This window comes from Pleurodeles waltl, chromosome 11, assembly GCF_031143425.1.
Source record: "Pleurodeles waltl isolate 20211129_DDA chromosome 11, aPleWal1.hap1.20221129, whole genome shotgun sequence".
Lineage (NCBI taxonomy): Eukaryota > Metazoa > Chordata > Amphibia > Caudata > Salamandridae > Pleurodeles > Pleurodeles waltl.
The window spans coordinates 330,720,851-330,737,994 of NC_090450.1; the positions used below are offsets into that span (position 1 = coordinate 330,720,851).

The window sequence follows — 17,144 nt, forward strand, 5'->3', positions numbered from 1 at the left end:
ATTGGAAATGGGGATTTCCTCTTTGCATATATATGGGCACAAAAGGATTTTGCAGTAAATCTGCTTTTTGAATTTTTGAGGTTGCCACAGGCGGTTTTGTTAATGGGGAAGTTCTCTCTGCATAATTTGAGGCTTGACCAGCAATCATTGCTCGGTCAGGATATCAGTGACATTTCTACTTCCAGTGGCCAACTTTGCTGCAAATGTGTAAAGCGGTAACCTTCTTTCAGGCACTTATATTGGTTCCAGGCATACTTCCCTGACCCCTTTCCATTTCTTGAGTATTTCCTCCATAAGTTACGGAGACCCCCTGCATGTTTTGTAGTTTAGTCCTACACTGGGATTAAGGTCTAGCCCTGGACTAGGCATTTTTAACTCTCTCCCGCCTCCATTCTGTGCTAACTGGGTTTAGACTACCATGTCCTTTCAGCCCTCTTCGTTTGGCATCTAGCATGTCCCTGCAATACTTCCCATACTGCAATATTTTGTCTACAGGCTTGCTTTGCCAGCATAGGACATCTTGTACGGTCTGATTGCTGATCTTGAGTCATAGTCCATGCGCAAATGAAGCAAGAATCCCTCCCATTCTGTCTCCATTTGGGGACTTCAAACCATTGTAGTCTCTATATACCTACGTTAAAATCTCTAAGTATGCATGTACAGATTCTTTGGGCTCTTGGAATGTTAAGAAAATCATGAACCAATTCATTTCCTTTTGCAGAACTTTAGGGCCAGATGTATCAAGCCTTTTTGCATTCGCAAACGGTGCGAGTGCCCGTTTGTGAATGCAAAAGTGCCTTTCAGTATATATGAAAGGCATTGGCAATGAAATTTTGAGGAATCTCTATAATAGCGATTCCTTAAAATTGCGAGCCCGTTTAGAGAATCGCAAATTGCAGTTCTCTAAATAAGAAAGCGCAAATAAGGAATCCTTATTTGCGATTTCTTAAGCACATGTATGAAGCTTTTCCTTAATGCGAATTGGGCATTAAGGAATCGCAATTACCACCAAGTAAAACTTGGTGGTAACCATGTGCAAATTTAAAAAATGCATTAAAAATGCATTTTTATAATTGACATGTAAAGCACACATGCCCCTTTGGCATGTGTGCATCTTACATGTCCTAAAATATTTTTTTGGGGTGCAGCAGAGGGTGCCTTAGGCCCCAGCCCCTTGGGGTTTTGCATTTCCGAAATTGTGCATTCCAGTTAGGAATTTGCAATTTGGGAAATGCAAAACATTTGCAAATATGGGCCTAAAGGTCCATAGGTGCGAATGGGGTCTGTATCACAATTTGCGATTTGGTAATAGCATTTGCGATTTTTAAGAAATCGCTGTTACCGAATACCATTGATACATACCATTTTGCGACTCAGAAATTACCGAATCGCAAAAAGGTTACATCTCTTATCTCTTTTGCATTCTGCCCACAATTCCATTGGGACTGCTACTCTAGTCCATCCAAATCCTCCCACAAGTACTTTGAAATAATCACTATCTGCTCCATGTGAGTGCATCCCTGATTGGAATTTTCCCTCAATCTACAGGGCAAATTTGTGAAATGGAAAAGGTCTGTCCAGGACCAGGGGACATGTACGTATGTTCATCCCTGGACCTCTCCCAAAGATATTCTTTTACTTGTCTTTCAGTGACTTCTCCCTCATTATCCCCTGCAGATTCTTTCTTCTGTTTTACCCTTGACATTTCGTTCTTTGATCACAACTCATTGCATTTCTCCACATCACTCCAACCCTTGATTCTCTCGATCAGTTCCTTCCTGTGCATCTTCAATAAATTCAGCTTTAACAATCTGAATTCCATGTCATCCATCATCCTCCTGACTTTCTTTTGCAATTTCTTCTGTTATGTCAAATCAAATCTGCATTCGCCTGTCACCTTCTCATTCTCAGATACGCCTCTCCACCACTCTTGCATCCTTTATACACAGGTGATGCAACTAATTCCCATGATGAGGCCCAAAGGAATTAAACTCGGAGTTGCTCATTATGATCTCTTCAGGCTTGGTCTTCCTTGAACAAAATCAAAGCCCTCGTTACGGCTTCGGCGGTCTTTTTTCAAAACCGCCGAAGCCGCGGCAGCCAGCATACAGCCAGCGCTGGCGGTATGCTGGCCACCCTATTAGGAGTTTTCCGCCGGGCCAGTGGGCAAAAACAGTGTTTCCACCTGCTGGCCCAGTGGAAAACTCACCATAACATTGATTCTGAGCCGGCGGCAATGTTGTGGTGCTTCGGGTGTGACAGCCATAATTCAGGCAGTGAAATGCTCAACGGGCTGTTCATGAGGCCCCTGCACTGCCCATGCCAGGTGCATGGGCAGTGCAGGGGTCCCCATGGGGCTCCCGATACACCCTTTCTGCCAGCCTTTACATGGCAGTGAGACCGCCATGCAAAGGCAGGCAGAAAGGGAACTCACAATCCCCAGGGCAGCTCTGCTTTCAGCGCTGCCCTGGTGGATTTCAACCGCCATGACCACCAGGCTTCTGACAGGTGGCAACCTGGCAGTGCCAGTGGTCATACTGTGGCACATCTGGCATGGTCATAATAGGGCGGTCAGACAGCCCTGTCTGCGACAGTCCAACCGGAATTGCAAGTGTGGCGGTCTTGAGACCCCGACACTCGTAATGAGGGCCTAAGTAACTGAGGGGTCTGTTCTTTGAGTTGCAGGGTAGTGTGTGGAGTCCCAATGTTATGACATCTCCGGTACCAGGATTTCCCATGGAAATTCTTTGCAGAGTGCCTACATCTAATGTGCTGGATATATCTACTGATTTCAGAGGGATACGCGGAAGGATGTAATTGTGGTGTGCCAGGGATTGTTGTACTGGGTGAGATATTTGGGTTATCTGATGATTGAGTTTCATCCAGTGTAACAGGTTTCAAGGTTTGGACAGCCTGCAGGTGTGGTTGTTTCTGAAATGGTCATGGTGGCCACACCATTCTTAGCAGCTGTCTGAGGTGTAGCACCTGATGCTGGGCTGTATTATAGGTGGTTGGTCTCATTCTGAGGAGTTCACCTACGAAAGCATCCTCCTCCTCACTTTATACTTCTGTCTCATCCCTAGGTTTCTATTTGTCAATAGGTTTTTCCGTCTCAGTGTCCTCACTCTCTATCAGAGGATAAGCTCCCATTGTTTCAATTCCCTCCTCCCTCCATTTCTTCTCGCTGTGATAGTCCAGTACGCTTAGCCACAAATAAGCCTTTTCACATCCTTTAATGCAAACATCTTTCTCTTTCAGGGTCCAAAATCGTGTGCTCTAGGTTTGGACCTTAAGTCATACATTCTCCTTCTCAAGTTTCTTTCTATTCTTGGTATGTGTAAAGTGCCACTCAGTGAAAACTGTAATTTTCCATCTTTTGCTGTGTATTCATGCCATTGGCTGACTCAATTGCACATTTGTAACACTTTCTTTGCTGCCATTTCCCTAGCTGGTGTGCCTTTGGACAGAAATATCTCTTCATTAATTGCATCTTTCTCTTTTTTCAAAAAAGCAATTTCCCATTCTGATAATATTCTGTCACTCCTTGTTACAATCGCATGCACTCTCTACACCACTGAATTCACGATTTTTCTGCCAATACTAGCACATCTGAGTCAAATGTCACCCAGTTGCAACACAGCTTTGATGTTCCTCAGTTAATCCCTGCATAGCACCTTCTGACGTAATCACCCATATAATGCCAGCTTCTCCTGAACTATTGGTACTTTTCTCACTGTTAGTGTTTGTCTGCTTCTTCTAAACAGAAAATTCTGCAACACAGAGCATACTATTTACTCTTACAGTAGTAAACTCTTAACCTGGAGGGAGTCTACCGTACCCATTAAGCTCATTACTATATATGAGGAATGAACAACCACTGAGTCTATTTAGTACATTCGCCCAATAGAGATATTATGACCCATTTCTGATGTGACTGATGGATCCTCACAGTATACATCACTTTAGCAAACAGTTTCAACAACTCAACAAATCTGAGGTGCCTCTCTAGGACGTTATGCTTTACATGTAGCCAATCATACACAGTCATTTTTAAATAGTGAAAAACATACTTCAAAATAAAATAACTGCCATCCCCACCAGTCCAAAAATTAATGCCATGTGATACTTAAACTCAAAGTCTGTCCACCAGCATTTCAAACTACAATCCCAACATGCACTGCTTTGCCTCGCTTCTCATTCAGATTCTGCACACATACAAATCCCTATTGATGCTTGTGTAGTGTTTTCCGGTTACCAAAACAACCTCTTTGTCTTCCCATGACATTCAGGAACCAGGATCGGGTCAGTGAGGGTCAATTTGAATCTTAAAATCAAAACTGCCTGAACCATGAAGGTGCAGTAATCTGTTCTATGGTCAACGCACCTTACCTGACTAGGTCAATTAGTACCAGATGGATCCACTCAAAACCATCATGTCTGCTACTACATCTGTTGTTAGCAAAACCTGTGTCTTATTTACTTGCCCAACCCAGGTTGACTGGTTAGGTAGTGAACGGTGTAGTTCCACACAGATTTTGGTGCTCAGTGATGGACACATCCCTACTTTGCTAAATCTCACACATTGGTATGAAGCTGTAAGTATTTTAAATAATAATGATTGACAAGGGCTAGAGTTTAAACGTTTACTCACAGCATGTATGATTACAGGAATACGTAGCCTGGATGATCAATTGATTAAGCAGATAGGCATATAAATCATAAAGTACAAGAATAACTTTGTAACGTTTTACAGAAAATCCAGCATAGATTTGCAAGAAAGGGAAAAGGTGAGAGTCTCTGCAACCAGAAAAAGCAGGTACTTCTATAAGACTTTAGAGAAAGGATTTCATAATTCACTACACCAATACATGATTCTCTGGGTGTGCACCAATGGGAAACGAGCTAGAAGCAGCATTTTATTAAAGAATACATTTAAAGATTCTCTCACAATTTTACTATTCTAGATTCAGATGTTAACAGAGTCTATTCCAGTGACATGCCTTAATACAGAGTATGTTATTCGGTCTGGGTCAGTTAGGTTGTCCTTTATTGAGTACATCAGTCTTTCCGTGTAAGCACTTATTTCTTCAAAACAACAGCAACAGTGATTATGTGATATGTTACAATCTCACATCTGAAATGGAAGAACGCACAGATTTGTCTTAAGTTAGCGTGGACTTGATTTCTCATGTGTAAGCACTACAATAAAAGGAGATCCCACACCTTTGACTTGTCTGACAGATCATGCTTGGCAGACAATTTCCATGAACAGTATGCCTCCTAACATACTGAATCCACTATGCAACAGAATTTCTTTTACTATAATTTGATATTGAAATTCTGCTCTCAAAACCTCTTGCACAACTAACATTAAAGAGCAAGGACTCGTAAAATATTATGCTGTGAAAACATCTAAAAAGCAGTTTAGTTTTATAGTTTTCAATAACCAAAATCAAAAAGCAAATTTATAAACATAAGGTACTTGGAGTACACCTTTAAGAACGACTGTTCCTACAGCAATTTTTATTTGCAATCAATTTCTCACGCAATAGAAAACCAAGTGTTTTACAATACATTACCTGTGATGAGGTAATATACAATTTATGGTTTAAGTGAGTTGGTTTGGCCCTGCATCAACCTCAACAACTCCTTCCAATATGTATTATCATTTGCAGTTTTAGGGCTTGTTTCAATGTTTAATATATGGACCTTCTCTGAAACTCTCTATTCCTCCACATTGCCATGAATTGGGTGTACTCAGTAAATGTTCACCCTCGTTCAAGTCAGCAGCATAGATTTGTTTCTCTTTCCCATTCTGTGGACATGGGGCAGACCACAGAGGACATTTTTAAAATTCAACTGTACCATATTACCCACCACAGGGCCAATTTTGTGGGTAACTTGCCAGACCATGTGGATATAGTAATGTATTGATTTCACGCCTGGAAATGCTTTCACTCTTCTTGCCATAGTAGGCTTTTCCTGCTCTTAGCATGCACTGCAGAGATTGACCTTTATGTGATACCATAAGTGAGAGATAGCTCATAGGGATGGAATGGTTTGAAAGCTTGTATGTAACAGCTAGACAGCCCCTGTGTTGGAAAATGGGTTATTGGTAGGGCAGGTAGGTACCTACACCTAGCAACAAGCCACTAACCTCCACAAAGGTACAGTTAGGTCTCAGTAAATTAATCCCAGCTCAACCCTTGGTAGCTTGGCAACGAGCGTCAAGGCTTAACTTAGGAGACAAAGTGTAAAGCATTCAAATATCACAAAACAGTAATTTAATAAAACACAGGAAACAGTTTAAAAATCCAAAACCAATTTATAAAAATAGTTTATATTTTTATCTTTAAAATGACACAAAAACGATTAAAATCAGTTCAGGGGAACCGGAGATATGAATTTTTTAAGAATTATTACTTTTCTAGCGCTTAGAAACAAAAAGCGCCAATCGGGTCATCTGGTTGCACCTCGACCGGGGCAAAGTCAAACTTTCAGGCCGACCGCGATGGAGCCCTGCTCGGCTACAGGTCGCAGGAGGCCTCTGTTAAAAAGTTACCTTCTGACTTAGTCTTTATTTTGAAGTTTTTCTTCACCGGGACGAACCTGCCAGTTGAATCCGACCTCCTGGAGCCCTTGTCCGGATACGCGATGTGGGTTTCCTCGGTGGAGACTTTTACCTTTGGACTTAGTCGTTTTTTCGAGATGAAAATCCTTCGACCGGGGTAAACCTGGATCTTGATCCGACGTCCATGGAGCCCTTCTCGGATACGATGGCTGGGAGGTCCCGGTCAACTTTTTACGTTCGGACTTAGTCTCTTTTTTGGATGTTTTTCTTTACCGGGACGAACCACGAAGTCAGGCCGGGTCGCGGTTGAGGCAAGCCGGCTAGAATTTCCGCGGCGGGTCGGTCCCTCTCTGGAGCTTTTTTCCAAAAATTCTCAAATCTTTTCCAAACTTCTGGGGCTTCACCCAGATGTTCTTTTAAGGTTCTTTTGGGGTCCACAGCTCACCCAAGGGTCCAGAAGTTCTGTGATGGTCCTTGGGGGGTGCGGACTTCAACTCCCAGAATGCACCTGGCGCAAACTCCTTTTTGGCCACTGGACAGTGGTCAGCTGGTCGCTTTCTTCAGGAGTTGGTGCAGGGGACTCTGGTTAGCAATTTTTCACCTGTAGCAAACAGGGAGTCCCTCCTTGAACCAGTTGAAGCCAGGCAAAGTCCTTCTTGTGGTGAAGCCCAAGTGTGCAGCTGGTGCAGTCCTTCTGAGTGCAGGGTCCAGGTGCAGGCCAGGGGTCCAGCAGGGCAGTCCTTCTTCTTCTTTAGTTCCTTTCTTGTTGAATTCTGGAGGGGATCTGAGGTGTGGGGGCAGGTCTGCCAGTTTTATCCTTGCTCCTGGGTGAAAAGCAGGGGGGCCCTGGTTCTCCAATCAGGGACAGGGTCGTCCCCCTGTGATGACCACTTCCTGGGAAGTGTGGCAAAAATCCATCCCAGAAGGCAACAGTCTCTAAAAATCCAACATGGATGAATCTGATTTTTGGAGGTTACATCTGGCTGAGCCCACCCACTGGTGTGGCTAAAAATCATAAACACACCCCTCTCCTGCCCTTTCCTAATCTAATCAAGGGGGCACCTAGCTGTCTGGGGTTGCAGGATGTGGGGGTGTTGCTGGGTGCTGCAAATGTCCTTCTCTGCCTTTGAAGACCAGTTTGGCAGCCCTCCCCCTTCCTGCCTCACCATCTGCTGAGGGGAGATTCTCTCCCCCAAGCACATTCCTTTGTGTGAAGCCAGGCCACTTCACACCTAATCAATGCAGCCTGGCAGAAGCTGCTGCAGGCTGGCCAATCAGAGCACAGCAGCAAAAACAATGCAGAGCTGAAATTGGCAACTTTTTAGGTAAAGTCTAAACTTTTTACCTGGACAAGTTATATTAAATCCAACAACTGGAAGTTGTGGGATTTATTACAACAATCAATTTGATACCAAATTCTTGGTATGTAACATTTAAGGAGACTTTAAAATTTAAAATAAAGTCTGCCCATTCTAGCCTATGAAGGCCATTTACTTCAATGAGGGAAAAACGAATTTGGCTGTTTTTACCTCACCAGGGCTTATAAATCTATTTTTATAAAGTCCCTGCTTATAGTTACATGGCACCCAGCCCTAGGGGCACATAGGGCACACCTTAGGGGTGACTTATATGTAAAAATAAGGTAGTTTAAGACTTTGGAAGTACCTTTAATTCCAAAGTCGAATTTGCATATAACTTTAATTTAAAAGCAGCCAGCAAGGCAGGCTTGCTTTTAAAATGACACTGGGCACCTCAGCAGTGCACCTAGGTGTGCACCACCTATGCTGTGGTCCCTAAACCTACATGCCCTACCATATACTAGGGACTTATAGGTAGTTTGACTTAGCCAATTATAATTAGCCTAATTTGCATATCCATTTTACACAGAGCACAGGCCCTGGGACTGGTTAGCAGTACCCAGGGCACCTTTAAAGTCAGGAAAACACCAGCAAAAAGTGGAAAATGGGGGCAAAAAGTTATGGGGCCTCTGCAATCAGCCCTGTTTTCTCACACCCTGGAATTGATCACCATCTTGCACACCATTTTCACACAGACATGAGCATGATGATAGGGTTAACCAAACAATAAGTGCATAGAATATGATCATGATCACATTCTCCATCTTACAAATTCCTAATTTCGCACTTTTTAGAGTCATCAGAATCACACACAGTTCAACAACATTGCCATCTAATTAAACACAACACAAAGGGATCTATGGCAGTGGACTTCACTTACATGGGGTAAGGAGACCTTACTTTAAACCCTAGAATCATTGCTACCTGACAGGACATATGGGAAACGGTCATTGGTGGCCTAGATGCTTGAGGTTAGGGAGGGACTGGTGAAAACAGTTTAAATATGTACTTTTGTGGGTCCTTAGGATTAGGGGCCCCTCAAACTTTAAAATAGAGTTCAACTCTAGTGACAAAATTCAAACAGTGGTGATGCCACAGCTAATGCAGCTAGCTGGCAGGGGCATAGCTTCGCTGGGAGTATATGGTGTGTTCAAACCCCAAATAAATGCATTCTTGGCATGGTAGTTGGGTCTTGGATCCTTGAATCTGTGTTGCTATGTCTGTGTTGGTTTTTCTCATCATGCAACAAGAATAATAGATAAAACGGTAACCTTTGAAGTAAAATTGGGGGGAAAGAGTCAAAGAAAGGCTAAGCTACCCATCTGGTGGCTGAATTTCAAAATGTGAAACCAAATAAACTGGAATTAGTACCGGCTTCCCTGCTTGTCTAAATTATGTTATTCTAGACAAATGTTTTATTTCATAGAGCATCCTTTTCTTCATTGTTAAATATGAGAGCACTTTTGCAGGATGTGTTCTGTACCAGCACCTATGTCTGATTTAATAGACTGTACTGTTGCTCCATCTATAATAGGAGGTTTGGCCACATTTAAGGCTTACTTGTCTACTGACTTGAATCATAGTTCACTAATGACATTGTTGTAGAGGGGTGTGTGCATCATTATTGTTTCTAAGTTTGTATTTAAAAAGTATTACTTTTAATAAATGTATGCCTTCACAGTGATGTAATATGATGTGGCATTGTTGCACCTTCAAGAAGCTAGTATGGGTGAGTAATTTGGATCTGAACCAGAGTACTAAGCTGGTGCTATTTGGTATACCTATGCCTTACTACCAAAGACTCAAACTGAAAGCTGTGACAGCTTCACTATGCAAGCAAAATGCCATGATACTGAGGCACACAAACAGTGAGTTGAAAATTGTTACAAGTCCTAAGAAATAAGGGTACGTAAAAAGTACATCGAAATCCAGTTCTTATATGTAGAGGCATCATTTCTTCACAGGACATCTAATATGACATCAACATGTGACACGTGTTTCGTCACATGCTTTACTTTTTCAAGGATATAAAGTACATGAGATACAATGAAATATGTTGAAATCAAATACAGGGATGAAAGCAAAAAATAACTGTATATGGTAAGTGTGTCAAATCATTTAATCTGTTCACCACAGTGAGATATATATTGTCTAACGTGTGGGAGAACCCAACCAGAATATCTGTGTCTCATGCATGAAAACCACAGAAGTGCCACCAGTGTAAGAAAGTAGCAGCTGATAGGAAATAAAGATGGTATTTAGTGCTGCCCATGCTACAGACCACCAGTGACCAGTAGGAAAAATCAAAGAAAAAGAAAAAGGGGTTAAGATGCTGGTCAATTCCAACCTAAAAGTATGGCTCCAAAGTAAACACTTCTAAAGGTTGTAGTAGAACCGCAAAGCTGTAAACTGCAAATATAGTCGAAGGAGAGACAAAACAATGAAAATGAATATAAATTAAACTCAGAGCCCCTAGTAGGTATACTTCATATAAGCAAGAATCAAGTATACCTGTGATAATATTATAGTGCCAATCTTGAAGTAGCCAAAGAAAGGCCTGCGATTAGCTTAACCCAGAATAATCACACAAAAATGTAGTGCCTTACATACTTCCAGACTGATCTCCATGTTCTTCCTCTACTGGTGTAAGCTGGTCCTGAGGAGATCAAGGATTCACAACTAGGGAAGGAGGTTTACTGACTTACGGGTACAAGGTACCCACCACCTTGAGCGGCTATAATTATTGGACCTGCTCACAAAAAACATCCTGTACAAAGCAACTCTTTTATAGCCTATTACATGTACAACCTATCTTCCCCTGCTAGCCACTTCTGCAGCTATTCTACAACTTTTAGGAGTGCTGACTTTGGATCCATACTTTTAGGTTGATGGTCACCATTATCTGAACCCCTTTTTCTTCATTTTCTTCTTCTTTGTTTTTTTCCCACTGTGCACTTAGTGGTCTCTAGTAGGGTTCATGCTATGTACTATTTTTATTTCCTAATAGCTGCTACTTTCTTGCACTGGTGGCCCTGTGGTTTTCAAGCATGAGGCGCAGATGTTCTGGTTGGTATCTCGCACACAATAGACCTTATAATTCACGCTGGTGAACCAATTAAAATGATTTGGCACACCTACCATATCCTGTTATAATTTGCTTTTATCCCTGTCTTTGATTTTGGCTTACATTCCATTGTATCTCATGTACTTCACAACCTTGAAAAAGTCACACATGTGACAAAACATGTGTTAGCTGTTGATGTCATAATAGATGCTCTGTGAAGATGGAGGCATCTCCATATCAATATAATATGATGTGGTAAGGTGAAATGATTCTACATTTTAAAGAAATATATATATTTTTAATTTTAATGAGACTGTACCATATTTTTACATTATGTTTGTTGAATGATATGCATTGCAGAAGCTTTCATGGTTTGGCTCATGCATGGACTCTTGTAGCCAAGACAGATCATTGGTTCTGGTATGCCTCTGCTCTCTTTATTAAGTTGCTGGCGCACCCACCTCTGATTCAAACTTGGACTGTAGTGCCCGTCCTTGAGGGTGGAAAGGCCCTGTACCCCCACCTTTTTTGCAACCGTGAAGAGTGTCTGTCATGCTGAGCAAAAGCATTCTGACACTCTTCATGTTCAGGTCAGGGGCCAGGCACTGTACATGCTCCAAATGCACTGGTGCCTGGCTACCTGAGCTGAACATTGCCATCCTGAAGATTTCATAGCCCTGTGGGCATGCCCAAGCCCTGATATGCTTGGTCAAAGAGTGGGATGGAGTCAGCAGTCTTACTGACCCCATTCCACTCTGTGTCTAGTAAGGGATTGCCAGTGGCGGCTGGACCACTCTTCCAGGAATCGTAGAGGCTGCTCTCCCACTACCCAAAATCACCACTGCGGCCTGGTACGTTTAAAAAAAAATGTTTGGTGCATGTATGTATGTATGAATGCATGTGTATTTGTATGTGAATGAATAGGTATATGTGTGCATGCTTGTGAATGGATGATATGAGTGTGTGGGCAGGTAGGTGGGTGAGTGTGATTATGGGCGTGCATGTGTGGGATGAGCAGGGGTGTGGCTTCGAGGGGTTGGGGTGTGACAGTCCCCTAATACATTCTTGGCTTAATAGTTGGGTCTGGAGTCCCTGAATCAGGTTAGATATATCTATGCAATTTTTTCTCATTATGTTTGTTTCGCTAAGAGCTTTTGACTTGCCTATTTTTTAAGTGGAAAGCTAATTATATATAGTGACTTGTTTGCAAAAAACAGTTAATCTGCATCCTTAGAGGTACTCCTTGAAAGTGTGCAAATATACTACTTTTGGAAATTGACAAACTTTGGCAGCTGTAGGCTTAGAAAGCAGGGCCAGACTCAGGGATTCTAGGATACTAATGGAAAGCAAATGCCCTATAGGTGATGGGTTGAATGCTTGAAAATAGTCTAACCAGTGGCAATCGCTCCGAGTAGCATGCTACCCTTTTTTCATACATGTGACACACTAAACATAGGCTCATCTAATGCAAAACAGTACTCACCTTATTCCTCATGGAAACAGTCCATCCCTACCCCTTTTTTCACACACTGTGCCACTCTAAACCTAGGCTCATCTAATGCAAAACTGTACTCACCATATTCCTCAAGGAAACAGTCCAGCACACCTGCACCCTGCGGCCCACTGATTTTTTAGTTGAGAAATTTGAGGTTCACTCCTTCGCTCCCCCAAATCTCACTGACTAATCTATGCTGGTGGAGACTTTCATTCGTACATGGGTGCCATAAATGATTGCATATCTTTTTCATAAAGTGATACTTTGTTAGCCTGAAAAAGCTCAGTTTTATTTCTGAAACCACCACAGTGTTAATCCAGCCAAGTGTGTGCACATGTAAATAGAACACATTTAAAAACAAACTTCCAACCATTTATAATATAACATTTGTATTTTTTGTCAAAACAGGTTCAGAAAGTGATGCAGAACAACACTGTTTACGTGTCCATCTTGAGGAATCCAATATCTTTATTGGAGTCTTCCTACTCCTATTTCCGGTTTCTGCCATCTTTTAATAAGAGCAAGACCCTCAGTGAATTTCTAGCATCTCCTGGGAGCTTCTACAACCCCACAGAGTCTTATCATATGCTTGTAAAGAACACCATGTGGTATGACTTTGGTTATGACAGCAATGCTGAGGACACTGACCCTTATGTGCAGTCAGTTCTGAAAGAGATAGAGCAGAGGTTCCAGCTGGTGCTCATTGCAGAATACTTTGATGAGTCAATGGTGCTCCTGAAGAATATGCTGTGTTGGGAGATTGAGGATGTGGTAAATTTCAAGCTGAACTCAAGAAGCAAAGACAGTATTCAGCATCTGACCGAAAAGAGTAAGGATAGGGCAAAGGAGTGGTGCTCACTAGATTGGAAGCTTTACCAACATTTTAATAGGACCTTCTGGAAAAGAATCCATGAGACCATCGGACCTGAGAAGATGCAGGAGGAGCTGAAGCAACTGCATTCCAAGCAAGATGAGCTGAAGGATGTTTGTCTCCAGGAAGGAGAGGCAATAGGAAAAGCACAGATTAAGGACTCCAAACTCCAACCTGCCCAGGCAGGGGTGGCAAATATTCTTGGTTACAATATCAAGCCAGGGCTGGGAAGTGAGCACCAAAACCTATGCCACAAGATGGTTATTCCAGAACATCAGTACATTGTTCGTATGCGCAAATATCAGAATCCACGTAGCAAGGTAACATAATGCTTTACACCTCCCAATCTGAGTTTAACAGACTGTGCAGAGTATACTGTGTTTCATTCAAAAGCCCAGGCTCAAGTCAATAAAGAATTATGATTACTTGACTGCAGCTCTCCATAAAATGTTGTCTTATTGATCAGTCTTTCCAACAAGGCATTGTATGTCAGAATATCATGTTTCAAATATTGTTCTACAACAATATATTAGCCAAAGTATCGACTAGCACATTACCTTGAAGGTAAGTTTATGTAAGTAGGTATAGATTTCCTATTCTTCACTCCTCATCTATGTGCCTCAGAGAGATGTATCATCAACGAACATGCAAGTAGACTAAGACTAGTTAATGTAAACTTAGCCACTTATACTTTCCTTCATGATATTATGTTAGGTGATATTCTTGCTGCAATATTTTAGGATTATATTTGAAATGCTATATTCTGGTAGAATACCAAACAATTGCATGCATAAACCAAGTTTTTTTATGCACCTGTCAACACTTCTGACTCTCTATGGTCTTCCTTTGTCATATGTACATAGATCATGTATGTCACCATCCAAAAAACAAACGTAAGATAGACTACATAGAATTGTACAAGCTGAGCTCAATTTAAACAAAGAATGAGTTTGTTGCAATAAAAAAGGAGTGGGCTACAATGGGGTTATCCAGAATTGTTCGGTAGGCTGATTCAGTCTATAATTCCAGTAACTGCAGGTAAATGACCTATCAAGTTTTCTGTAATAGTATATATTTTCTTTCAAAAAGTATACACATTAATAAGGCTTTCAGAATTTAGTGAGATATAGAGTTTTTTATTGTCTTCCTCATAGGGACACAGTTGGGACTTCCAAAATTACATGGATAACTATGAGGATATTCAGTAAAGGACTCCCATGTTTATATTTTAAACTGTGCCTTCATTGCAGTGCATGTCTTTGCATTATCTGTCAACAAAACAAGCGTTCATGTAGCAGGGCACCTAGGGGGATGTAAAAATAGCTGCCTTTTTGTATAACTCTGGTTCCATTTTTCATTTCATATTGTTTGGAATATAGGTACATGGGACTCTCCCTCTCTCTTGACATACAAATATATCATTAATAAACTTTGCAACATCTACATACCAGTAACCTGCAAGAGTTATTGACTATCAGTGAGCATACACTGCTTCGTAAAATATGTTCGCCTTATTTACCAACTTTCTTTTTTCAGTAAAATGAGTGACACTACTGGAGCATTTTCATTCTTTGCAGGAATCAATGCTCAACGATAAGAACAGATCTTTGGACCATGTATAGGATGTTGTGGAACCAAACAACACATTTTCAATACAAACCAATTAAATTACACAGTATGAACAGTGTGGTCAAACAAGGAAAACTCCTAAAGCTAAAGGGTTTGTTGCAAACTTAAACTCAAATTAATGTAAACAATTCACAAGACAACGTTATAAAGATACAGAATCACCAATCACCAAGGGCTGTCCTAAACAACAAAATAAGTTCAGGCGGACATCACATTAAGAGAACTAGACATTCAACAAAGACAATACAGATCATCAGTAAGATAACTTGATGAATGGAAAAGAAGCACTGTTCAGTTTTAATATAGCCTTAGAACCCGCCGTAGTGGGCTCTACCGGCTATTAAAGGCCCGCTCCCGCGTTAAATGCCCGAGCCGAAGGCAAGGCAATTCAAAGGGACAATGGGCAGAGAGAAATATACCTCTACATGGGGCTCAGCATTTAGGATACAGGTTGAAACAATTTGTCTCGGAGCTCTAGGGATTCTAATCAAAATCCACCTGATCATCAAATCTTTAAAGTTTATAAGGTAAGTTGATTTGTCAATGGAACAGTTCATTTGACATTGAAGGGGCAACCTCCAGTAGAAATCGATCATACCACTCCGACTTGTAATATCTACTTGCTTTCCCAGATTTGTCTTGAGAAGCGCATCCATCCATATACTTCCATGCAAGGTGGAAACAAGTGTTTAAATTGTCAGTCCATAGTCTATGATGTTCAGCATCTGAGGTCAGTTCCTCACAGCTCTCTATGTGTAAAACATTAGACATCAATTACCAAACTCATTGTCTTATGGACACAAAGTTTGATAGAAAGGTACATGTTAGCAAAATGACTTGACATTTTCTGCACAGTTACAAATACAGGGTCTAGAAGGCCTCACTTATGCTACTGCTAACACATTAAAACAGCACATTAATACATTTCAAATGAAACATATTTTAATATGTAAACTATAATTTCTGCATTAATAAAATCTTCACTGGGATCGTGTTACAATACCTTTAAAAAAAAATCTCTGTTAATGCATTTCAGTCAGTGTGACGCACAACTACATTTCTCTATTGTTGCACACATATTTAAAACATTTATTATAAACAATTCAATATTGTTTCAATATGAACTATTAGCTTAGATTCAAACATGTAATTTAACCCCAATACCATCTATATGTCAATAAGTAGTCTAAGACAAATGCTCACTAATAGAGCTTTCTAGTGGATCATACTACATTCAAACTATTATTACTTTGATTAACATAATGCATAAAATGTTACACATAGATGATCTCTTTGACATGAGGGACAGTACTAAAGTTTCTGTTACATCAACACCTTCCCTCCTTTCTTCATTTTCCTGCCATAAAGTGATTATAGAAATCTTGCTTGTTACTATGTTATTTTGGTACAATGGCTGGGATGTGGCCATAGTCTGTCTGTTGTTGTTGGACTTTTTCCACTGAAGCTGGACCAACATGACTAGTTCCTGTCTCATGTGGTTTGGTGGGCACAAACAGATTGGCTGGGATCTGGCCAGACTAATTACCAGTGGCTGAGATTTAAGAATTCCACCTATCACTTTTTATTTTCCTTAGCTTCACACTTTAAGTTGGATGGGTATGCCAATATGTGGATCCATGTTCAGTGTGCTATGGGATGGGAGATAAACATCACTGATGAGGTCTAACAATGCTAAACTGGTATGGTGTTTTGCCTGTATTCCCGAGCAGAGAGATCCTGGCCTGACAATTCTAACAGATTGTTGTCTGGAACACCCATTTGTTTATGGCTGGTTGCTGTCTGAGGTGGCAATGTGGGCAAACTAGACATTATGGAATGCTGCCTCAAGTAATTACCAGTGGCTGATATTAGTTCAAGCATTCCAACTATCACTTTTTCTTTCCCTCAGTGTGAACCGCCAATTGTGATATGCCCAGACGTGAGCTCTGTGCTCACTGTGCCACAGGACTCAAGCTATACCTCACTGAAGAGGCCTACCTGTCTGAAACTGGTGATGGGTTGCTTGTATTCTCATTCAGAGAAGAACTAGGGCCACATGTACAAAGCTCCGTTTTTGCTCCTTGCAAAATGCGAGTCACAAAACCAGATGTACAACAGTGTCAATGACACTGTTTGCGATTCACAATGGGGTTGCA

The 17,144-nt window shown here is 41.3% G+C and overlaps 1 protein-coding gene across 2 annotated transcripts in view; it reads left to right on the top strand.

Annotated features, from left to right (window-relative positions):
* The window catches only part of LOC138266612 (galactose-3-O-sulfotransferase 2-like), a 523,679-nt gene extending 508,896 nt beyond the window's left edge, over nucleotides 1–14,783 (top strand). For both annotated transcript variants that reach the window (XM_069215440.1, XM_069215441.1), the window contains one exon: nucleotides 12,897–14,783. In XM_069215440.1, coding sequence (XP_069071541.1) covers nucleotides 12,897–13,688 — 792 coding nt within the window. In that variant the 3' untranslated portion in view covers nucleotides 13,689–14,783. The remainder of the gene's footprint in view (nucleotides 1–12,896) is intronic.
* The last annotated feature ends 2,361 nt before the right edge of the window (nucleotides 14,784–17,144 follow it).